The 24,627-nt window shown below is 50.4% G+C and overlaps 2 protein-coding genes across 2 annotated transcripts in view; both read left to right on the top strand.

The window, feature by feature from the left end:
- The window catches only part of MSI1 (musashi RNA-binding protein 1), a 25,520-nt gene extending 16,626 nt beyond the window's left edge, over nt 1-8,894 (top strand). Inside the window, exons 9-12 of the mRNA XM_011964423.1 lie at nt 4,263-4,331; nt 5,455-5,642; nt 6,152-6,214; nt 8,683-8,894. Of these exons, the coding sequence (XP_011819813.1) occupies nt 4,263-4,331; nt 5,455-5,642; nt 6,152-6,193 (299 nt within the window). The 3' untranslated portion in view covers nt 6,194-6,214; nt 8,683-8,894. The remainder of the gene's footprint in view (nt 1-4,262; nt 4,332-5,454; nt 5,643-6,151; nt 6,215-8,682) is intronic.
- Nucleotides 8,895-20,923: 12,029 nt separating this feature from the next.
- Nucleotides 20,924-24,627, top strand: part of PLA2G1B (phospholipase A2, group IB (pancreas)) — a 5,813-nt gene continuing 2,109 nt past the window's right edge. Inside the window, exons 1-3 of the mRNA XM_011964422.1 lie at nt 20,924-20,990; nt 22,876-23,035; nt 23,845-23,972. Coding sequence (XP_011819812.1) covers nt 20,957-20,990; nt 22,876-23,035; nt 23,845-23,972 — 322 coding nt within the window. The 5' untranslated portion in view covers nt 20,924-20,956. The remainder of the gene's footprint in view (nt 20,991-22,875; nt 23,036-23,844; nt 23,973-24,627) is intronic.

The raw sequence follows: 24,627 nt of genomic DNA, 5'->3' as shown, positions 1-24,627 counted from the left end.
GGAGGCGGAGCTTGCAGTGAGCAGAGATCCAGCCACTGCACTCCAGCCTGGGCGACAGAGCGAGACTCCATCTCAAAAAAAAAAAAAATTAGAAAAGAAAAGAAGGAAACAAACAACTGGAATCATACCTCCAGCTTTGCCCTGTGCCCAGGGTATAGGTGGCAACTCTGCTTTGTCTCTCTCTCCTCTATGTCTGTCTCCTTGCCCTCCCCTGCCTTCTGGGAACTGTGCGCTCCCCCTCCCCAGCTCTTGGGTCCTGTGCATGGCCTGTCTCCTCACCCAGTGTCCCTGTCGGTGCATTTGTCCTCCCTGGGCCATGTCCAAGGGGCCTCCCCTGCTTCTTCCTAAGCTGTTTTACGTTTCATTTTAGAATTCCGTGTAGAGCGGACCCCTCTCCCGAGCGCCCCAGTCCTCCCCGAGCTTACAGGTCAGTCGCTCGGATTTTGTATACCTCTCAGGCCACATGGGGAGAAAGAGAAGGGGCCCAGGGAGCTTCCTGGGGAAAGCTAACGGGATCCTTTTCTCCTGCCCGCCAGCCCTCTGGCTGTGGGGACACAGCAGCCTGTGCCTGGGCACTGGCCAGTCTGGGCGGCTACATGGCCCTTAAGGGTGGGGCATAGGGCCAAGCCAAGCAGATGGAGGCAAAGTCACTCATTCATCCATTTGGCAAATATTTATCTAGCACCTTCCTTGTGCCAGCTCCATGGAGGCTCTGGGATCCCGCAGTGAACAAGCCAGGGTCTCAAACTGATTGCAGAGTGGGCCGGGTGGGGACGTCTGCACTCGGCATGGGCGTACCTGCCCTCGGTGCCAGCCAGCTCTTGCCAGGGGGGGGATACAGACTCACTGTGCTCAGATCTCATGTTTTTCCAGAGATGCCAGAAACCTGGCTTTTGCTTTCGTATGAATTTGTCCATTATTTTTCAATGTTGGCAGCAGATTCTAAATGTTGACAACACTGTGAGCCAAATGAAATATTGCCAAGGGCCGAATCCAGCCCTTTGGTGACTTCTGGACCAGTAGGGTGAAGGTGACAGGGGGCCGGTTCCCTGACTGGAACCTTCACTTGGGCCAGCCAGCTCAGCTGCAGGGCTGGCCTTGAGCCGAGGAGACTGCGAGCACGTGGGGTGGGCTGCGCGGGGTTTCTCTGTCCAACCTGCTTCTCCCCCACCCCACCCCCAGACTCTCCCCTCAACCTGGCCATGTGTGGAAGATGTGAGCATGGACCTTACTTTAGATAAGACCTTCCTTCCAAGGAGTGCTCAGGGTTCCCCCAAAATGGGGGAGAGGCAGAGAAACCTGGAGTGAAGGAAGGGGTGGGAGGAGAACCCTAGAGATGCAAGTGACAGAGGCTCTTCCCTGAAAAGAGGGAGAGTTTGGCCAATAGTTGTGGGGGTGGAAGGCTGGAAGGAGGTCCTTGATACTCATTTAAGAAATATGTGTTCTGGGTCTGGTGGCTCATGCCTGTAATCCTAGCACTTTGAGAGGCCAAAGCAGGAGTATCCCTTGAAGCCAGGAGTTCAAGACTAGCCTGGGCAACATGGTGAAACCCCATCTTTACTAAAAAAAAAATTGAAAACTAGCCAGGTGTGGTGGTGGTACATGGCTGTGGTCCCAGTTACTTGGGAGACTGAGGAAGGAGGGTCATATGAGCCCAAGAGGTGAAGGCTGCAGTGAGCCATGATTGCATCACTGCACTCCAGCCTGGGCAACAGAGCGCCATGTGTTACGGACCTACTGTGCACAGGATGCTCTCCCAGACCCTGGGGACAGAGCAGGCATAAGACAGAGGCAGGCCCTGATCTCACAGAACTTGCAATTTAGAGAGGGGACCAAATACTTATTATATAAATAAGTCATTCTTTACAGTATGGTAAGCGCGTGCTAGGGTTGACTCCTCTGACTTTATGGAAATGCCTAAATGAGCCAAACAACAGACCTCAGAGCCCAATCCCTGGCCTTAAAGAAATGACAGAAGAAATGTCTCTAAAAAGATATCTTGGCAGGCAAGGGAGTAGGGTCAAGGATCAACAGTGCTTGGGCACCTGGGATCTGAACTTTTCTCTAACCTTGCAGAAAAGGAGATTTGGGTGGTTTTTTCATGCATTCAATCAATATTAATTGTACCAGGCACCACTCCAGGCACTGGGGACACAACAGTGAATGAGACAGACAAGGTTCCTGCATTCCTGGAACTGAAATTCCAGAGGAAGGAGACAGCAGTAAACAAGTAAACAGGCCAGGCATGGTGGCTCATGCCTGTAATCCCAGCACTTTGGGAGGCTACAGCAGGTGCATCACTTAAAGTCAGGAGTTCAAAACCAGCCTGGCCAACATGGTGAAACCCCGTCTCTACTAAAAATACAAAAATTAATTGGGCGTGGTGGTGCATGCCTGTAATCCCAGCCCTTTGGGAACCTGAGGCAGACAGATGACCTGAGGTCAGGAGTTTGAGACCAGCCTGGCCAACATGGTGAAACCCCATCTCTACTAAAAATAAAAAATAAAAAAAAATTAACCAGGCATAATGGTGCATGCCTGTAGTCCCAGCTACTTAGGAGACTGAGCCAGGAGAATCACTTGAATCCAGGAGACAGAGGTCGCAGTGAGCCAAGATCATGTCACTGCACACCAGACTGGGCAACAGAGCCAGACTCTGTCTAAAAAAAAATCAAGTAAAACAAGAAAGGCTTACCTGAGTATCCCCAAAGCAAATAAGATATTTTTGGGCTGGGTGCTATGGCTCAGGCCTGTAATCCCAACACTTTGAGAGGCCGACACAGGAGGAGTTGGGAGGCGAACGCAGGAGGATAGCTTGAGGCCCAGACCAGCCTGGGCAACATACCAAGACCCTATATTTTATTTTATTTATTTATTTTTTTTTGAGATGAAGTTGTGCGCTTGTTGCCCAGGCTGGCGTGCAATGGCACCATCTTGGCTCACCACAACCTCCACCTTCCGGGTTCAAGCGATTCTCCTGTCTCAGCCTCCCAAGTAGCTAGGATTACAGGCATGTGCCACCACGCCCAGCTAATTTTTTTTTTTTTCCTGTATTTTTTTTTAGTAGGGACAGGGTTTCTCCATGTTGGTCAGGTTGGACTTGAACTCCCGACCTCAGGTGATCCGCCTGCCTTGGCCTCCCAAAGTGCTGGGATCACAGGCATGAGCCACCGCACCTGGCCTTTCCAAGACCCTATCTTTACAAAAAAATTAATTTAAAACAATATATTTTTGGAGGGTGAGAAGTTCCATAAGGAAATTAAAGCAGGGAAATGTGCTAAGGCGTTAGGGTTGGGGACAAAGGGCCACCTCAGTGGGGGTATTCAGGGAAAACTTCTTAGAGGAGGTGGCATCTGAGTGAGAAGGAGCCCACTGTATGAAGTTTTCAGGAAAGATTCACAGTAGGAGGTGCTCACCTCTCAGCCCCGGGGAGCTCCAGGCTCAAGCCATTCAAGCCACTAGGTGTTTTAAGCAGAGGCCCTTTCTACTCCTTCAGCAGTTATTAAACACCTGCTGTGTACAAGGCAAGGTGCTAGGTGCTGCAGAGGTGAAGATGAAGGCAGACAGCAAACAAGGGGATAGGTGCCTGTGTCTGAAGAGGAGATGGCAAACAAGGAGGCTGAGGGGATTTGGGGGAGGCAGTGGTCATTTCTGGGGGTCAGGGAGGCACTTGGGGTGCTCTCAGGGGATAGGGGTGAGGGGAGCAGGACAGGCAGCAGAGGGTGTGGTGCAAAGCTGTGGCTTCAGTGGGAGCCCAGCCCCAGCCTGACCCCTGGGGCGCTCTACCTGGGAGCAGCAGGCCTGGGGGCCTGTCCCGTGTGTCATCTATCACTAGCTGTTGTGGGCTGTGAAGAAGGATGTGAGCTCCCAGGCACCTCTAGGCCAAGTGCCACCTGTTTTGCCAAGGGCACCCTGGAGAAGGGGGCAGTTGTGGGCAACTTTCACAGCTGCTCGGGGTTGGGTGCCCTGCCTCCACCCTCCGTGAGCTTTGGGTTGTTGGAGCATGTGCCCCCAGTCCAGGGCAGAAATTGAGGCTCAGCTACTCACTGGGAAGCTGTGCTCTCTCCCACCTTTTTCCATCCATGCCATGGGTCAGGACACAGATGGTGGCCCAAGGTAGCCTTTTCTGCCTTGACCCTGGGGCTACATGGACCCCTGTGAGGTAAGGCCAGGCTGGAGAGGCTCTGGCTAGAAGGTAGGGGCCTCCTTCACCCACCTCTGCCCCCACTGTCATGCTGATGTGCCCATCGCTTTCTTTTCAGCCATTCCTCTCACTGCCTACGGACCAATGGCGGCGGCAGCGGCGGCGGCGGCTGTGGTTCGAGGGACAGGTGAGCTCTTCCGGGGTGCAAGAAGAGAGATGAGGCAGCACAGGGAGCAGAGAAGTCCAGGGGAGGGGAGGTGGCCACTGCCATCCCTTTGCAGAGGGACACTTGTTCATTTACTCAAGTATCAACTGATCACCTGCTCTGTGCTGGGCATCGTGCCAGCATGGGCGAGCCAGCCAGCAGCAAGACTGGCAGGGTCGGCCGGGCGAGGTGGCTCCTGCCTGTAATCCTAGCACTTTGGGAGGCCGAGGTGGGCAGATCACCTGAGGTCAGGAGTTCCAGAGCAGCCTGGCCAACATGGTGAGACCCTGTCTCTACTAAAACTACAAAAATTAGCCAGGCGTGGTGGTGCATGCCTGTAATCCCAGCTACTCGGGAGGCCAAGGCAGGAGAATCACTTGAACCTGGGAGGTGGAGGTTGCAGTGAGCTGAGATCACGTCACTGCACTCCAGCCTGGGCAACAGAGTGAGACTCCGTCTGTCTCAAAAGGGAAAAAAAAAAAAGACTGACAGGGTTTCTGCCTTCCAGGGCTTGCAGCCTGGTGGTGGCATCAGGTATTAAAAAGGCAATAATGCTGATGGCTGATGCTGCTGCACTAGGGGGTGTCCGGTACCAGAGAAGCTCCCAGCTGGGGCCTCTAGGAAAGGCCAGAGAAGGCTTCCAAGAGGAAGGGCCCCTTAACTTCGCATTCAAAGGCAAAGAGGAGGAAAAGTGTTTCTGGTTGAGGGAATAGCATATTTAAGGCTTGGAGGCCAGTGGGTGTGGAGAGTGCAGAAGTAGGGAGTGGAGAAAAGAGGCAGAAGGAGCCCGGGTGCTGGGGAGACCTTGGAAATTGCAAGTAGCAGAGGGACGCGGGTCAGGGTTTAGAACATGCATTCAGTTGCCAGGTGCGGTGAGGTTGGGAAGGGACTCAGGAGAGGAGGCTGCTGAGTGGTCAGATGAGATGATGGGGGTCAGGGCTGGGGTGACTGGGTGGATGGGTGTGGGGAGATCTCCAGGAGGTGGGCCCACAGGACTTCCTGAAATGTGGGGGTCCAGGTCAGGGTGGGTGGGACAGGCTTGAGGGGGTGCCGTGGGGTGGCAGAGAGCACCAGGGCTATCACCGTCTTCTTTCTGGGTTGCCAGGCTCTCACCCCTGGACGATGGCTCCCCCTCCAGGTTCGACTCCCAGCCGCACAGGGGGCTTCCTGGGGACCACCAGCCCCGGCCCCATGGCTGAGCTCTACGGGGCAGCCAACCAGGACTCGGGGGTCAGCAGTTACATCAGCGCCGCCAGCCCTGCCCCCAGCACCGGCTTTGGCCACAGTCTTGGGGTGAGTGGCCAGGCCTGGCGGCCTCCACCTCACCCCTCACACCTTGAGAGACCCCCAGGTTGGGGAAGGGAGAGACCTTCTTTGTCTTTGGGGGCAAAAGGAGGGTGAGGGAGGGTGAATGGAGAAAGAGTCACTAAGGAAGAACAGTGGGGGTTATCATTCATTCAGTGGACACTTAGCTATCGCCTCTGAATGCCAGGCATAGTGGGCTCTAGGTGAAAATGAGACACATGGCGTCTCTACTCGCATGGAGGTTCGATTCCAGCCCGGGGTGCCCTGGTTTTATCCAGGGTACTGGTTTGTGCAGATTCCCTGGCCCTTTGTTGGAGAATCTTTGAGCAGACCTGCAGTGGCGGGCGATCTGGGAAGGCAGACCTGCAATGGGGGGACGATCCAGGCAGGTATAGAGGGGTCTGCGCCTCACCTCAGATGTCCTGCAGAGAGAGAAGGAGCCCCTGATCTTCCTCTACTTTCCCAGGAGTCTAGGAGTCAAATGCTTTCCTTTCCAGGGCCCTTTGATTGCCACAGCCTTCACCAATGGGTACCACTGAAGCAGGGGACGGTGGCAGGAGGTGAGGATGGGGGGGAGGTGGGGACAGGTGGTGGGGTGGCACTGGGGAAGCCTGTCCTGGGCCATCGAATCTCGGACACAGACCCCATCCCTGCCCTCAAGAATCACAGTCCCAGGGGAGACAGATCTTTATACCAGCTGTGGTCAATAAACATGAAAAGCTGCTCACCCTACTCCCTTTAAACACAGAAATCAAAGCAACAGTAAGGCTTCACATCCCACCTGTCAGGTTGGCAAAGATTATTATTATTGAGACAAGATCTCGTTCTGTCACCCAGACCTCCTGGGCTCAAGGGATCCTCCCACCTCAGACTCCTCCCAAGTAGCTGGGACTGCAGGCACACGCCACCATGCCTGGCTAATTTTTTTACTTTTTTTGTAGAGACAAGGTTTCACTGTGTTGCCCAGGCTAGTCTCAAATTCCTGGGCTCAAGGGATCCTCCTGCCCTGGCCTCCCAAAGTGCTGGGATTACAGGTGTGACCCACCAGGGTAGGCCACAAAGATTTTTTAAGATCTTTTATTATTTTTTATCCTATTTTTTTAGATGGAGTCTCGCTCTGTCGCCCAGGCTGGAGTGCAGTGGCACAGTCTTGGCTCACTGCAACTTCGTCCCCTGGGTTCAAGCAATTCTCATGTCTCAGCTTCCCGAGTAGCTGGGATTACAGGCATGTGCTACCACGCCTGGCTAATTTTGGTATTTTTTTGGTTTAGCAGAGGCGGGTTTTGCCATGTTGGCCAGGCTGGTCTCAAACTCCTGGCTTCAAGTGATCCATCTGCCTCGGCCTCCCAAAGTGCTGGGATTACAGGGGTAAGCCACCGTGCCTGGCCCTATTATTATTATTATTATTATTTTTAATAGAGATGGGGTCTCACTGTCACCCAGGCTGGAGTGCAGTGTGCAGTCACAGGTCACCACAGCCTGGAACTCCTAGGCTCAAGCCATCCTCCACCTCAGCCTCCCAAGTAGCTGGGACCACAGGAACAAGCCACCATGCCTGGCTAAGATTTTTTTAAAAATTTTTTGTAGAGATGGGGTCTCATTATGCGGCCCAGGTTGGTCTTGAACTCCTGGTTCAAACGATCCTCCTCTGCCTCGGCCTTCCAAAGTGCAGGGATTACAGGCATGAGCCACTGGGCCCAGCCACAAAGGTTTTTTAAGCTGAACACTGCCAGCATTGATAAAGATACGGGAGAAACAAGTAAGTACAGTGGCTCAGGGGTTCCCGGGGCAGTCTGGCAATGTTTGTTCCTGTTTCAAACATTCATGCCCTTACACCCAACAATTCCACTTCTAGGCATTTATTTTTAAAACTGCAAATAACTGAAATATCCATCAAAAGGAGAGTGGTTAAACAAATTAGTGTATGTGTATAGTGGTATAGTACACAGCTATCAAAACAGGATACCTTGACCAGGTGCGGTGGCTCACGCCTATAAGCTCAGCACTTTCAGGGGCCGAGGCGGGCGGATCACCTGAGGTCAGGAGTTCTAGACCAGCCTGGCCAACATGGTAAAACCCCATCTCTACTAAAAATACAAAACTTGGCTGGTATGGTGGTGTGCACCTGTAATCCCAGCTACTCGGGAGGCTGAGGGACAAGAATTGCTTGGACCAGAAAGCAAAGGCTGCAGTGTGCCAAGATCAGGCCTCTGCACTCCAGCCTGGGCAACAGAGCAAGACTCCACCTCAACAAACAAATAAACAAAAAAGCAACAGGATACCTTGACTTGTGGGACTGTGTACATGGCCATCACAGTGTCTATCCAGATGGCGGGAGACTGTGAGCCCATGATATTCTGTGCATTCACCCATTCATTTATGAGCCCTATTCCAGGAAAGAGGGATGAACAAGATGGACAAAGTCTTCTCTCATTTCACAGGACAAAAATCAAGTGAACGTATGAGATAATTCCAGATTGTGCATCACAGGGCTATTTTAGATGTGGGGTTCAGAGAAGGTATCTCTGAGAAGGTGACATTTGAATAAATCCAGCCATTCAAAATCTGGGGAAAGAGCCATCCAACCAGGGAACAGAAAGTGCAAAGTCTGGCGGTGCAGTGGCTCACATTCGTAATCCTAGATCTTTAGGAGGCCAAGGCTGGAGGATGGCTTGAGACCAAGACTTCAAGATCAGCCTGGGCAATAAGTGAATCCCCATCTCTGCTACAACAACAAAAATGAGCAGGGTGTGTTTGCCTTCCCCTGTAGTCCCAGATATTACCTGTAATCCCAGATTCTCAGGAGGCTGAGGCAGGAGGATCACTTGAGCCTAGGAGGTTGAGGCTGCAGTGAACTATGATCACTGCCACTGCACTCCAGCCTGGGCAACAGAGCTGGACCTTGTCTCTAAAAAAAAAAGTAAGAAGAAGAAAGTGGATAGTTAATGAACAAATCTCTTCTGGGAGAGGACTGGGGAGGGCTGCGTGTGCCCCAGGAGCCCCCATAATCTCCTGGCTGTATTCCCAGCGCCCCAGCCTGCAGCTGACTGAGGACCACGAGTGAGCCAGCGAGGGGGCGGGAGACCTCAGCCGCAGCCGCCGCCCCCTCCCCCGCAGCGACTCGGACCCGCTACTGCCTGCCCCCCACTCCCGGGCCCCGGCCCCTGCCCTGTTACCCCCCGACAGCGTCTGGCTCCCCTACTAACGTCCCCCTCTTCGCCCTTGCCCCCATCCCCACCCGCCCCGCTCCCGGCCCTGCTTTTATTTATTTTGGATTAGCCGGTTGTCCACCCCAGCCCTCTGGTCCCTCCCTCCCTGCCGCGCCCCCCTAGGACCAGCCCCTCCCCAGAAGGCTTTTGGATTTGTGCATAGCTAGAGTGAAGGCGGAGGGAGCCTGCTACAGGCCGCAGCCCCAACCCCTGTTTTTTATTCTGATTTCCCCTCCTTTACTCTTTCCTTTTTTTTGGTTTTTTTTTTGTTTTTTTTTTTTTAAGAAACCGTTTTTAAACTATTTCTAGGTTTGTGAATGTGAAGCCCCAGGCCGCAGGGGGCAAGGGGCCAGGTGCCCCCCACCAGCTGAGAACAAAGTGTCTATCTGGGTTGTGGGCCCCTGGCTGCCTCCCTCCAGCCCTGGAGAGGAGGGCAGGGCTGCAGGGAGGCCAGGCCGAGCCCCTGGAACCATCCCGTCCTGTATCATATGTAAATACTGTGAGGTGATGTGCCCACCCCTCTCTAAGGCCCCTCGGGGGTGAGGGGCTCCCCCCTCCCCTGTTTCTGTCCCCTCAGACACCGTTACTGTAAGCTTGCAGGCCTCAGCTGTGGCCACGGCAGGCCCGCTCTCTCAGGCCCTCGGGGTCAAGGCCTTGGTTGGACCTGCCCACCCCGAAAACCCAGTGTGGGGGCAAAGGGCGCGGGAAGAGCAGGGCTTGCCCGGAGACACTGCTGGACGGGAATTAACTCTCCAAAGGTCTCCCCTGCCCCCTACCTAGGCTGGGTCTTCATGGTTTCTGCTCAGTCTGTCCCCTCTTCCTCCTCGACCCCCGCAATGAGTGGGCACCAGGGGACGCTCTGGCAAGGGCAGACCCCAGGGGAAAGCAAAGGGCGTCTCAGGGAACCCCCACATTTTCTCACTGAAGTTTCCCACCAGGATGACCCCACAGCCAGAGTCCCTTGGCAGCCCTCACCCCAGAGCCCCCTTCCAAGGAAGAAGAGATGTTCAGGGCATTGGACCTTCATGAACAGTGGCCTGGCTGGCATGGCAGGGCCAAGGCCCACCCACTGCCATCCCCCTTCTGTGTGTCCCTGTCCCCCAGTTCTGAGGCCCAGGGCCTGAGCTCTCTTCCCCAGCATCGCCCCCACCCGGAAACCCCGCCTTTGGAGAGTTAATTGTCTGTGTGAGGTGCTTAACCTACCAGCCCTGAGAACACAAAGCAATAATCTTTGTTACTGAGATGCGCGGCTGTTCGTGTTTTGGTTTTTTTTTTTTTTTTAATGTTTCCTAATAAAAGAGAAGCTGCATTTTATTGGTTTTTATTTTTAATTTTCTACACGTTTAAGCTGAGTCCTGAGACACTTAGCTTCCCTCTCCCCTATCCCCATACCCTTCCACCCCACTGGGCCCAACCATGGGCTCAGGACCCTGGAATTCCGTTTTTTGATTTGTTTGGGGATTTTTTTTTTTTTTTTAAGATGTTACATGGTGTTTCGAAGCCAGCAAGTTACCACCCTCCGGTGTCTCTTCTCTCCACATCTGTAACTTCTTTTTCCAGGTTTTATTTTCAGTTTTAAATTCCTAATAAATTATTTGAAAACGTTGCTGGGCTTGTGAGTGTCTTATGTCTCTGTGCATTAAGGGATACCTCATTTTCCTGCTGTAGGGATGGCAGGACTCACCTCCATCCTCTTAGCGTCCTGGCAGGATCCAAGAATTAAATTGACACAAGATAGATGAATAGGGCCAGTCACGGTGGCTCATGCCTATAATCCCAGCACTGTGGGAGGCAGAGGTGGGCAGATGACTTGAGATCAGGAGTTCGAGACCAGCCTGGCCAACGTGGCGAAACCCCGTGTCTATTAAAAATACAAAAATTAGCCGAGCGTGGGGGTGGGCGCCTGTAGTCCCAGCGAATTAGGAGGCTGAGGCAGGAAAGTCGCTTGAACCCGGGAGGTGGAGGCTGCAGTGAGCCACGATCATGCCTCTGCACTCCAGCCTGGGTGAGAGTGAGACTCTGTCTCAAAAAAAAAAAAAAAAAAGAACAGGAGAAAAGCATACACATTTATTTATCAAAAGTTGTGCGTGGCATGGGAGCCTCCATAAAGAAATGAAGGCAGTGTGGTGGCTCATACCTGTACTTTGGGAGGCTGAGGCAAAAGGAGTGCTTGAGACCAGAGGTTCAAGACCAGCCTGGGCAACATAGCGAGACCTTCATCTATACAAAATATTAAATTATTTAGGCATGGTGGCACAAGTCTGTGGTCTCAGCTACTCAGGGGACAGAGGTGGGAAGATTGCTTGAGCCCTGGGAGTTGCAGGCTGCAGTGAGCCGTGTTCTTGACACTGCATTCCAGCCTGGAGGACAGAGCAAGATGCTCTCACTCTCAAAAAGAGAGAGAGAAATGAAGACCTAAAGCAGCAGTTAGAGTTACTTATATACTGGATTGGACAAAGAATAGTCAATTATGAAAAAGCCACTCAATTATGTTGGAAAAGCTTAAAAGATGATAGCTATTTTGGGCCAGGCATGGTGGCTCATGCCTGTAATCCCAGCACTTTGGGAGGCCAAGGCGGGTGGATCGCCTGAGCTCAGGAGTTCGAAACCACCCTGGGCAACATGGTGAAACCCCATCTCTACTAAAATACAAAAAATTTGCCGGGTATGGTGGCACGCACCTGTAGTCCCAGCTACTCGGGAGGCTGAGGCACAAGAATGCGCCCGGGAGGCAGAGGTTGCAGTGAGCCAGGGTCACGCCACTGCACGCCAGCCTGGGTGACAGAGTGAGACTCTGTCTCAAAGAAAAAAAAAACCTATTTTGGCTGGACACACTGGCTCACAACGGTAATCAAAGCACTTTGGGAGGCTGAGGCAGGCGGATCCCTTGAGTCCAGGAGTCCGAGACCTGCTTGGGTGATATGGTAAAACCCCATCTCTACAAAAAAAATACAAAAATTAGCTGATGGATGGTGGTGCAGGCCTGTAGTCTCAGCTACTTGGGAGGCTGAGATGGAAGGATTGCTTGAGCCAGGGAGACAGAGGCTGCAGTGAGCTGAGATGGCACCACTGTACTCCAGCCTGGGTGACAGAGCAAGACCCTGTCTCAAAAAAAATTTTTTACAGTTACTTTAACAAGGGTCTGCACAGAATTATCTCGGTACCAGCTTCTCGCCCTTGAAGATAAGGATGTTGCCTTTCCTTCCAGTACTGGTTGGGGGTCTTTCACTCAGGAATTTCATCATCTTCTGCCTTTAAGAAACAGCACAAAGGTGAGAGTGATCATCTTGTTCTTGCTGTTTTTCAAGTGCCTTTAGCTTAAATAATCAGTGTGGATATTTTTAAATATTCTCTGCACCTTCTCCCTCCTGCTTTCCTCCTGGGAAAGTCTTTACTTTCCACTTGACTCAGAGCTTAGTGTTGACAATGAGATACCACTTCACACTCATTGCTGGGATTACAGGTGTGCACCACCGGACCCAGCCCTTCAAACAGATATTTGTACGCCAGTGTTCACAGCAGCAGCATTCATGATAGCCAAAAGGTAGAAACAACCCAAAAGTCCATCAGTGGATAAATGGATACATAAAATGTGGTCTATCCATACAATGGACTATTTAGTCAGCCTTAAAAAGGAAGGAAATTGGGCTGGGTGCTGTGGCTCATGCCTATAATCTCAGCACTTTGGGAGACCAAAGCAGGTGGATCACCTGAGGTCAGCAGTTCAAGACCAGCCTGGCCAACCTGGTGAAACCTTGTCTCTACTAAAAATACAAAAATTAGTCAGACATGGTGGTGGGCACCTGTAATCCCAGCTACTTGGGAGGCTGAGGCAGGGGAATCATTTGAACCCAGGAGGTGGAGGTTGCAGTGAGCCAAGATAGTGCCACTGCATTCCAACCTCCAGCCTGTGCGACAGAGCAAGACTCTGTCTCAAAAAAAAAAAAAAAAAAAAAAAAAAAAAAAAAGGAGGGAATTCTGGCATATACTACAACATGGATGAACCTTGAGGACATCAGGTTACATTGTGTTATGTGAAATGAGACTGTGGATGAAATACTATACGATTCCACTTACATGAAGTACTGAGATTAGTCAAATTCATAGAAACAAAAAGTAGAATGGTGGTTACCAGGGGCTAGGGCAAGGGGAAAGGAGAGTTGTTTAATGGGTGCAGTTTCAGATTTGCAAGATGAAAAAGGTTAGCAGTGTGAATATACTGAACACTACTGAACTGCCTATTCAAATATGGTTAAGATGGTAAACTTTATGTGTTTTTTACCAGAATAAAAAAATCCTTAAAGTTTGAAATGCATACAGAAGTGCTTATGAATAAAATGACTTGAGAGCTATGATTTGCTTTAAAATAGCCAATAAAAAAGAAGTATGTGAGTGATATGGTTTGGCTCTGTGTCCCCACCCAAATCTCATCTGGAATTGTAATCCCCAGGGAAGGACCTGGTGGGAGGTGATTGGATCATGGGGGTGGTTCCCCCCATGCTGTTCTCATGGTAGTGAGTTCTCACAAGATCCAGTGGTTTAAAAGTAGCACTCCCGGCCAGGCACAGTGGCTCACGCTTGTAATCCTGGCACTTTGGGAGGCCAAGGCAGGCAGATCACGAGGTCAGGAGATTGAGACCACGGTGAAACCCCGTCTCTAGTAAAAATACAAAAAATTAGCCTGTAGTCCCAGCTACTCAGGAGGCTGAGGCAGGAGAATGGCGTGAACCCGGGAGGCGGAGCTTGCAGTGAGCCGAGGTCGAGATCGTGCCTAGGCTACACTCCAGCCTAGGCTACAGAGTGAGACTCTGTCTACAAAAAAAAAAAAAAAAAAAAGTAGCACTCCCCACTCTGCTCTCTCTCTCCTGCTGCCATTTAAGACGTGCCTTGCTTCCCCTTTGCCTTCTGCCATAATTGTAAGTTTCCTGAGGCTTCCCAGCCATGTGGAACTACTAAACCTCCTTTCTTGATAAATTACCCAGTCTCAGGTAGTATCTTTATAGCAGTGTGAGAACAGACTAATACAGAGAATTGGTACCAGCTCTCACGAGATCTGATGATTATATAAGGGGGAGTTTTCCTACACAAGGTCTCTTCTCTTGTCTTGCCACCGTGTGAGACGTGCCTTTCACCTTTTGCCATGATTGTGGAGGCGTCCCCAGCCAGGTGGAACTGTAAATCCATTAAACCTTTATTTTCTTCCCAGTCTTGGGTATGTCTTTATCAGTAGCATGAAAACTGACTAATACATATGAAAATGCCTGGATATCCAGGCAGAAGTCTACTGCACCATGTCTGGGGGCTACACAGAGCAATGGGGCCCTGGGTCTGACCCATGAAACCATTTTTCTGCCCCAGGCCTCTGTGCCTGTGATGGGAGGGGCTGCCATGAAGATTCCTGATGTGCTCTGGAGACATTTTCCCCCATGGTCTTGGCCATTAACACATTTGGCTTTTTGTTACTTATGCAAATTTCTGCAGCTAGCTTGACTTCCCAGAAAATGAGGTTTCCTTTTCTACTACATGGTCAGGCTGCAAGTTTTCCAAACCTTTATGCTCTGCTTCCCTTTTAAACATAAGTCCCAATTTCAAACCATCTCTTTGTGAATGCACATGATAGAATGCTTTCGGAAAAAGCCACATCACCTCTTGAACGCTTTTCTGCTTAGAATTTTCTTCTGCCAGATAACCTAAATAGTCTCTCTCAAGTTCAAAGTTCCACAGATGTCTAGGGCAGGGGCAAAATGCCACCAGTCTCTTTGCTAAAGCATAGCAAGAATTACCTTTGCTCCCGTACCCAGTAAGTTCCTCATCTCCATCTGAGACCACCTCAGCTTGGACTTCATTATCCATATCACTATCAGCATTTTGGTCAAAATCATTCAACAAGTCTCTAAGAAGTTCCAAGCTTTCCCACATCCTCCTGTCTTCTTCTGAGCGACCCCCCCAAACTGTTCCAACCTCTGCCTGTTATCCAATTCCAAAGTCACATCTATAGTTTCAGGTTATCTGTGTAGCAGTACCCCTAGCAGAGGTTCTCCATGAGCCAAGATCATGCCACTGCACTCCAGCTTGGGTGACAGAACCAGACATCATCTCAAAAAAAAAAAAACAAAAAGAGAGAGCGAGCACAGATTTCAGATCCTATACCAACCTGCATGTATTATGTTCCAATAATCTGTATTACCTTTTTTTTTTTTTTTTCTGAAACAGGGTCTCCCTCTGTTGCCCAGGCTGGAGTAGAGTGGTGCAATCACAGCACAATGTAGGCCTTGAATTCCTGACTCAAGCAATCCTCCCTCCTCAGCTTCCCGAGTAGCTGGGATTATAAGCCTGAGCCATCATGCCAGGGCTATATCACTCTTCAAGTTTTCCAGCGGAGTCCAGGGATCAGTCAAGTTTGGGAACCACTAACTACATTATCCCTTCTCTGGATAGATGGGGAGGTAGACAGTGCCATTGTAGCAGTTAGGGGGCTGTCAGGAAGATCCAGACACTGAGGATGGTGGCTTTGGAAGCGGAAAAAGTTTTCATTAAACTGGTATATTGCCGGCGCAGTGGCTCACGCCTGTAATCCCAGCACTTTGGGAGGCCGAGGCAGGCGGATCACGAGGTCAGGAGATCGAGACCATCCTGGCTAACACGCTGAAACCCCATCACTACTAAAAAAGACAAAAAAATTAGCCGGGTGTAGTGGCGGGTGCCTGTAGTCCCAGCTACTCGGGAGGCTGAGGCAGGAGAATGGCGGGAACCTGGGAGGCGGAGCTTGCAGTGAGCCGAGATCGTGCCGCTGCACTCCAGCCTGGGCCACAGAGTGAGACTCCATCTCAAAAATAAATAAATAAATAAAAAATAAATAAACCGGTATACTGCCTCAACTTGCTCCTTGGCACCTGATGGTGGGCTAGCCTATGCATGGCTCTTAGTATCCTTCCTAGCACAGCCTCACAGCATGTTAATTGCTGCTGCTGCTGCTGTTGTTATCACTGGAGAGAGCAGGAATCAGAGGCAGGTAGCCACAGGTTCAAATTTTTTCTCCACCACCTTCTAGCCATGTGACTTTGAGAAAGTTACTTAAACTCTCTGAACCTGCTTCATCATCTATAAGATGGGGAAGAAGATGACAACCATCACAGCAATAATAACTATATCAGAAGAATGTTGTTAGGCTGAAAGACAACATATGTAAAGCACAGTGCTTGCACAATGCCAAGCGTAGAGAAACACTCAGCAAATGGTAGCTGGCAGCTGCTGTCAAGCACTTCCTAGAAACAGGAGCCTTACCCTTTAGAAGCCAAGAAGACGTGACCTTGCTAAAGTGTGGGTATGCCATCACCTGAAGGAGTCAAGAAGCTATGCTTAGCTGTACTTTCCACTGAAGAGTGTGTTTTTCCCAGGCTGGGAGAGGCTATGCTTTGCACACCTGTGCAGGGATCTGGGGTGGTGGAAGGTCAAGGTACAAAGAGCACAGGGCCTTGGGGAGCTACCCAGTGCCCTTCCAGGTCCCTTATACTGTCACCTCTGTGGCCGGGGCCGCAGAGGTCTGGGCTGTCAGAGTTAGCATGTCTCTTTCCAGGGGGAGAGGGTTGTGGCAGCAACCTGACCCCCTCCCCACCAGGTGCTTTGTGTAAACTCCAGCATGTGGAGTTTGTCCAGATTGTCCTTAGGAAGGCGTTCATGGGCTGGGGAAGGAGGGAAGTCGTAGGTTGAACTGAATCTCTTCCTTCCTCAAGGGACTTTCAGTACTCCCTGGCCTGAGATGGTAGCATGAGAACCAAATCCAACTCTTACCTTGGTCCTGGTGTGTGACTCTGGGGCAGTCACTTAACCTCTCTCAGCCTCAGCTGTCTTCTCTATAAAATGAAGTTTGTACTTGGACCTACCTCGACCTTTGTGCCAGGTTCTTAGCATATGGGACCTGGGATGGAGTTAGCACTCGGTTAATAGTAATTCATAGCCGGGTGCAGTGCCTCACGCCTGTATTCCCAGCACTTTGGGAGACCGAGGCGGGTGGATCACTTGAGGCCAGGAGTTTGAGAACAGCCTGGCCAACATGGCAAAACACCATCTCTAATAAAAATACAAAAATTAGCCAGGCGTGGTGGCACATGCCTATAGTCCCAGCTACACAGGAGGCTGGGGCAAGAGAATCACATAAACCTGTGAGGTGGAGGTTGCAGTGAGCCAAGATTGTGCCACTGCACTCCAGCCTGGATAAAAGGTGAATTAATAACTTTACTTGCAACCACAGCTGCTTCTCCTTCTTTGAGACACCCCAGTCACCCACTTAGTGTCCTTCAGGCCTAAATCTAGGAGCAGTGCCTGGTCCTCTGTCTTGTTATGACCCCAAGGAACCCACATAAGAGGGACTGAAGATTTTGCTGGGCAAGGCTTCGCTGTGCTTGGGCAGACTCCACTCATTCTGGGGCTGCAGAGGCAGGGACATTCAGTCAAGCTGATGCGGGATTCTGACCTACCCAAGGCCCCCTTCATTAGTTCTCATAGCCCCCACCTCCCATGGGGCAGCCTTGAGACAGGCTCTGTGACAATCCACAGCAGCCCTAGCCAACAGAAACTTCTGGGATCATGGAAACATTCTGTGGCTGCCAATCTGGCAGCCACCCACCACGTGTGTCTATGAGCCTCAAAATGTAGCTATTGTGACCAAGAAACTGAATTTTTAATGGTATTTCATTTTTATTTTTATTTATTTTTTGAGACAGGGTCTTGCTCTGTTGCCCAGGCTAGAGCGCAGTGGCACAATCTTGGCTCACTGCAACCTATGCTTCCCGAGTTCAAGTGATTCTCCTGCCTCAGCCTCCCAAGTAGCTGGGATTACAGGTGCGCACCACCACACCCGGCTAATTTTGTATTTTTAGTAGAGATGGGGTTTCACCACGTTGGTCAGGCTGGTCTTGAACTCCTGACCTCAGGTGATCCACCCGCCTCGGCCTCCCAAAGCGCTGGGATTGCAGGCGTGAGCCACTGCGCCCGGCCCAGAAAAGAGATGATTAAACATAAAGCAGCCATGTGATGAAACAGCATTTTGCCTCTGTGGTCTTCCTCCCCTAAACCCATAACTCTAATCTAATTATGAGAAAAACATAGGACAAATTCCAATAGAGAGCTGGGCACAGTGGCTCACGCCTGTAATCCCAGCACTTTCGGAGGCCGATGCAGGCAGATCACGAGGTCAAGAAATCAAGACCTTCCTGGCCAACATGGTGAAACCTCATCTCTACTAAAAATACAAAAATTAGGGGGACGTGGTGGTGCACGCCTGTAGTCCCAGCTACTCAGGAGGCTGAGGCGGGAGAATCACTTCAACCCAGGAGGCAGAGGTTGCAGTGAGCCGAGATCACACCACCGCACTCCAGCCTGGTGACAGAGTGAGACTCTGTCTCAAAAATAAATAAAAATAAATAAATAAAAATCAGCTGGGTGCAGTGGCATGTGCCTGTAATCCCAGCTACTCAGAGGCTGAGGCACAAAAATCACTTGAACCTGGGAGAAAGAAGTTGCAGTGAGCCGAGACTGTGCCACTGCACTCCAGCCTGGGCAACAGAGTGAGACTCCAACAAACACACACACACACACACACACAAATTCCAAGAAAGGGTCATCCTGACCAATACTCCTCAAAACTATCAAGGTTGCTGGGCACAGTGGCTCATGCCTGTGATCCCAATGCTTTGGGAGGCTTAGATGGGAGGATCACTTGAGGCCAGGAGTTCAAGACCAGCCTGGGCAACATAGGGAGACGCCCTGTCTCCAAAAAAAAATTTTTTTTGATATAGAGTCTTGCTCTGTCGCCCAGGCTGGAGTCCAATGGAGCAATCCTGGCTCACTGCAAGCTCTGCCTCCTGGGTTCACGCCATTCTTCTGCCTCAGCCTCCCGAGTTGCTGGGACTACAGGTGCCCGCCACCACCCCCGGCTTATTTTTTTATTTTTAGTAGAGACGGGGTTTCACCGTGTTAGCCAGGATGGTCTCCATCACCTGACCTTGTGATCTGCCCGCCTCGGCCTCCCAAAGTGCTGGGATTACAGGTGTGAGCCACTGTGCCTGGCCCAAAAAAATTTTTTTAATTAGCCAGTTGTGGTGACACATGTCTGTAGTCCCCACTAATCGGGACGCTGAGGTGGGAGGATTGCTTGAGCCCAAGAGGTTGAGGCTGCAGTGAGCTATGATCGTGTCACTGCACATCAGCCTGGGAAACAGAGCGATACTTTGTCTCTAAAAACAAAACAAAACAAAACAAAACAAAAACAGATAAATAAATTTACCAGGCCCTCCTTACCCCACAGAGTTGTTGTAGAGGTCACATAGAAACAGAAGAGCACCAAGTTAACCAATTATAAATCTATAGCGAGAGAAGCAGATCAGAGACCAGGCAAGGTGGCTCACGCCTGTAATCCCAGCACTTTGGGAAGCTGAGGCGTGTGGATCACCTGAGGTCAGGAGTTTGAGACCAGCCTGACCAACATGGTGAAACCTTGTCTGTACAAAAAATACAAAAATTATCCAGGCATGGTGGCAGGTGCCTATAATTCCCAGCTACATGGGAGGCTGAGGCAGGAGAATTGCCTGAATCTGGGAGGCGGAGTTTGCAGTGAGCCGAGATCGTGCCACTGTACTCCAGCCTGGGTGATGAGAGCAAAACTCTGTCTCAAAAAAAAAAAAAAAAAAGGAGAGAGAGAAGCAGATGAGCAGTTACCAGGGGCTGAGGGAGTGTGACTGCTAATGGGTACAGGGTTTCTTTCTGGAGTGATGAAAATGTTCTGGAACGCCGTACAGGTGATGGTTGCACAACACTGTGAAGGTACTAAATGCCACTGAATTGTTTACTTAAACGTGGTTATGTTATGTGAATTTCACCAAAACAATGTTATATCGATATTTGATGTAACAGTTTTTTTTTTTTTTTTTTTTTTTGAGATGGAGGTTTGCTCTTGTTCCCCAGGCTGGAGTGCAGTGGCGCCATCTCAGCTCACCGCAACCTCCGCCTCCAGGGTTCAAGTCATTCTCCAGCCTCAGCATTCTGAGTAGCTGGGATTATAGGCATGTGCCACCACACCTGGCTAATTTTGTATTTTTAGTAGAGACGGGGTTTCTCCATGTTGGTCAGGCGGGTCTTGAACTCCCCAACCTCAGCCTCCCAAAGTGCAGGGATTACAGGCGTGAGCCACTGCGCCTGGCCTCTGATATGCCAGTTCTAATGTCCTTTAGTATTCTATAAGTTAGATCCAGGCCTTTGGAATCCAAAGCCCAGGTTCTTCTCACAAACCCACACTGCAGAGGGGATTGGTGGGATAAAATAAACCCTGTGTCTTGGAATCAGACAGATCTAAACTGGAGCCCTATTTTGTCATCTGCCAACTGTGTGATCTTGGGCAAGTTACCGCACCTCTCTGAACCTGTCTCTTCATCTGCAAGCTGCATGACTGATGGGACTATTCAACTAGACCCAGTGCACAGATTCAGGCACTTGAGACATGGAGGCTGCAGGCAGCAATCTTTTTTTTTTTCTTTTGAAATAGGGTCTCACTCTGCTGCAGAGGCTCAGTCACGGTTCATTGCAGCCTTGACCTCCCTAGATCACGAGATCCTCCCACCTCAGCCCCCTGAGTTGCTGGGATCACAGGTGCAATCCATCACCACACCTGGTTAACATTTTTTTTTTTTAAGAGATGAGGTCTCTCTATGTTGCCCAGGCTGCACTTCCTTCTTGTCTCCCTTATCCCAGCGTCCGACTGAACTGATGGCTTTGCTTTCCCCAACCAGCCCATGAAGCTGGGCTGAGTACAAAGTGGTGGGTATGAGGGTCAAGATTGTGAGCTCTGAAAACTCCAGAAACCATCCCTTTGGTTAACAGTTGCTAAGGACAAATGCATAACATGTTTTCCAATGATCCCTTGCTGGCAAATCGTCAGGGTCATTCCAGCAACAGATTCAAGGCCAGCCCCAGACTCAGCCAAGAGCAAAGCAAAGCAAACACTCCAGCCTTATCTGGGCAGGGGTGTGTGGAGACGGACTATAAGACTATAACCGAAACTGGTCATCTCAGTTCTCCTCTCACCTCCTTGACTGCAGGATGAAACTGCTTGTGCTGGCTGTGCTGCTCACAGGTAGGCAAGTCTCCCGGGCTCCACCCGCCTTTCTCTCCCAAGTGAGCTAAGATCTAACTCCTCTGGAATGGGGGCCACAGGCCACAGTAGACAGGGCTGGCCAGCCCCACAGTCTCAATTCGAGGTTCCCAGTGGGGCTTAAGGGCTCCTCTATTGGGGTTCCCTCAAGGCTGGCACCTTTTCAACCTGCAAGTCTGAACTCAGATTGCGTGAGCTAAGAAAGCTTGCCTTTATTTTCTTTTTCCAGACAGGGTCTTGCTCTATCGCCCAGGCTGGAGTTCAGTGGCGTGATCATAGCTCACCGCAGCTTCCAACTCGTGGGCTCAAGTGATCCTCCCACCTTAGTCAACTAAGTAGTTAGGCCAACCTCCCATTTATTTTATTTTATTTTATGTTATTATTTTAATTTTTATTTCACTTTATTTTATTTTTGAGACAGGGGCTCACTCTGTCACCCAGGCTGGAGTGCGGTGGCGTGATCTCAGATCACTACAACCTCCGCCTCCTGGTTTCAAATAATTCTCTTACCTCTGCCTCTCAAGTAGCTGGGACTTGTAGCTCTCAAGTAACTGGCACACACCACCATGCCCGGCTAATTTTTTTTGTATTTTTTTAGTAGACACAGGTTTTCACCATGTTGGCCAGGTTGGCTGACCTCCCTTTCAGTTTCTCCTCATCCTGCTCTATCTTTCCCCTTTCTAATGGAGTATCCAGTTTCCTTACTTATCACATTTATTATTATTATTATTTTTTTTTTTTTGAGACAGAGTCTTGCTCTGTCACCAAGGCTGGAGTGCAGTGGTGCGATCTTGGCTCACTGCAAGCTCCGCCTCCCGGGTTCACGTCATTCTCCTGCCTCAGCCTCCCCAGTAGCTGGGACTAAAAGTGCCCGCCACCACGCCCGGCTAATTTTTTTGTATTTTTAATAAAGACGGGATTTCACCGTGTTGGCCAGGATGGTCTCTATCTCCTGATCTCGTGATTCCCCTGCCTCGGCCTCCCAAAGTGGTGGGATTACAGGCGTGAGCCACCGCGCCCAGCCTTATCACATTTATTATTGTTTTTCTCTCCCACTAGGTTGTAAGCTCCATGAGGTTAGAGAGTATTATTATTATTATATCTGTTCACTGCTATATCTCTAGCTCCTAGGACACAGCCTGGCACGTAGTAAGTGCTCAATAAATATTCACTGGATAAACAATGCAGATAGTTTAAAACTATCTGGCCTAGGGAGGCTGAGGCAGGAGAATGGCATGAACCTGGGAGGTGGAGTTTGCAATGAGCCGAGATCGTGCCACTGCACTCCAGCATGGGTGATAGAGCGAGACTCCATCTCAAAACAAACAAACAAAAACTATCAGGCCTAGCTGGGTGGCACATGCCTGTAATCCTAGCACACTTCAGGAGACTGAGGCCGTAGGATCCCTTGAGTCCAGGAGCCCAGAGACCAGCCTGGGCAATATGGCAAAACCCCGTATCCACAAACAACACAAAACATTACTGGGGTGTGGTGGCCCATGCTTGTAGACCCAGCTACTTGGAAGACTGAGTTACAGCGAGCCATGATTGCACCACTGCACTCCCCCGGGAGCAACAGAGTGAGATCCAAAAAGAAGAAGAAAAAGAATATATATATGCGCACACACACACACACACACACACACACACATATATAAACTTTATATATATAAAGTTTTCATTTAAAAAAAACAAACAAACAAACCTCTACCCACTTTCACTTCACCAGGTTCCTGGGTCCAACGGTCTTCGGAGGAGGCAGCTGGCAGGGGTCGGGGAGGCAGCATGGGGCCCGAGGGAGCAGGAAGGCAGTGTGTCCCCGGGGTGCTGGCAGACCGATTTGAACTCTGGCTATGTCTTCTTGCAGTGGCTGCCGCCGAGAGCGGCATCAGCTCTCGGGCCGTGTGGCAGTTCCGCAAATTGATCAAGTGTGTGATCCCGGGGAGCGACCCCTACTTGGAATACAACAACTACGGCTGCTACTGTGGCTTGGGGGGCTCAGGCACCCCCGTGGATGAATTGGACAAGTAAGTGATCCGCCTGGAGGAAAACTGGAGTGCCTGCCGGGGGCGGGGCGGGGCATACGCCAAGGATCTCATGAGGCATACAAAGGGGACTTGCATATCTGCTAAGGATAACATATTTTCACCTCTTGTCATATAAAGAAATACGTTCCAAGAGGACCCTGTAGCGAACGCTCCCCGTTAGAGATGGAAACAATGACCGACATGCAAAACAGTGGGAGATGCTGCCCTCCAGTGGCAGAATGCGGCAACAGTAAACATCACAGCAACAATCCACGTGTCATTTTCTAGCAGCGGTTAAGTGTCACACTGCACCTTCTGATTACAGGATTTTACTGTATGCTTGCAACCATGTTAAAAATCGCTTTCAGGCCAAGCGCGGTGGCTCATGCCTGTTATCCCAGCACTTTGGGAGGCCAAGGCGGGTGGATCACTTGAGGTCAGGAGTTCGAGACCAGCCAGGCCAACATGGTGAAACTCTGTCTCTACCAAAAACACAAACATTAGCCGGACGTGGTGGTGAGCGCCTGTAATCCCAGCAACTTGGGAGACTGAGTCGGAGGTTGCAGTGAGCCAAGATCGTGCCACTGCAGTCCAACCTGGGTAACAGAGCAAGACTCTGCCTCGAAAAAAAAAAAAAATGCTTCCAATAAATATATGATAAAAGGACTTATATTTTTTCAAGTCATAGGATCATTTCTCCTGGAGCATGTTGGCGAAGTCATCCCCACCTGTTCCTGAGAGTGGGCAGGTGAGGGCTGACCTATTGCTCTGCCCTTACTACTATCTCAGCTGTCCCTCCCACTTTCCAGGTGCTGCCAGACACATGACAACTGCTACGACCAGGCCAAGAAGCTGAGCAGCTGTAAATTTCTGCTGGACAACCCGTACACCCACACCTACTCATACTCGTGCTCTAACTCTGAGATCACCTGCAGCAGTAGGTTTACCCCTTCCTTGACCTATGAATTCTAGTAGGTTCTCAGTAGGCTGGGGGAAAATAATAGTAATAACAGCCATGATTTAGTGATAATTTTCTTGGTTCTGGGCAGTGTCTCCTTTAATCCTCACAACACTATGGGATAGGTACAATTATTATCCTCGCTTAACAGATAAGAAAACTGAGGCTCAGAAGGCTGAGCTATTTGCCCAAGATCACACAGCTTGTAAGTGGTGATGGTTTGTTTTTTGTTGTTGTTATTTAGAGGCAGGGTCTTGCTCTGTCACCCAGGCATGAGCACAGCGGTGCAACCATAGCTCACTGCAGCCTCAACCTCCTGAGCTCAAGGGATCTGCTGACCTCAGCCTCCCAAGTAGCTGGGACTACAAGCGTGCACCACCATGCCTGGCTAATTTTTAAATTTTTTTGTAGAGACGGGGTCTCACTACATTGGCCAGACTGGGCTTGAACTCCTGGCTTCAAGCAATCCTCCCACCTTGGCCTCCCAAAGTGCTGGGATTACAGGCATGAGCTACCATGCCTGGCCACTTATTTCTTTATATTGCATCTTTCCAATAGAATGTAAGATCCACAGAACAGGGATTACTGTCTATTTTCTTCCTTTTTTTTTTTTTTTTTTTTGAGACAGAGTCTC

The sequence above is a fragment of the Mandrillus leucophaeus genome, unplaced genomic scaffold, assembly GCF_000951045.1.
Source record: "Mandrillus leucophaeus isolate KB7577 unplaced genomic scaffold, Mleu.le_1.0 Scaffold7, whole genome shotgun sequence".
Classification (NCBI taxonomy): Eukaryota; Metazoa; Chordata; class Mammalia; order Primates; family Cercopithecidae; genus Mandrillus; species Mandrillus leucophaeus.
The sequence above is the reverse complement of the archived record's forward strand: the minus strand, read 5'-3'. Positions and strand labels throughout refer to the sequence as shown.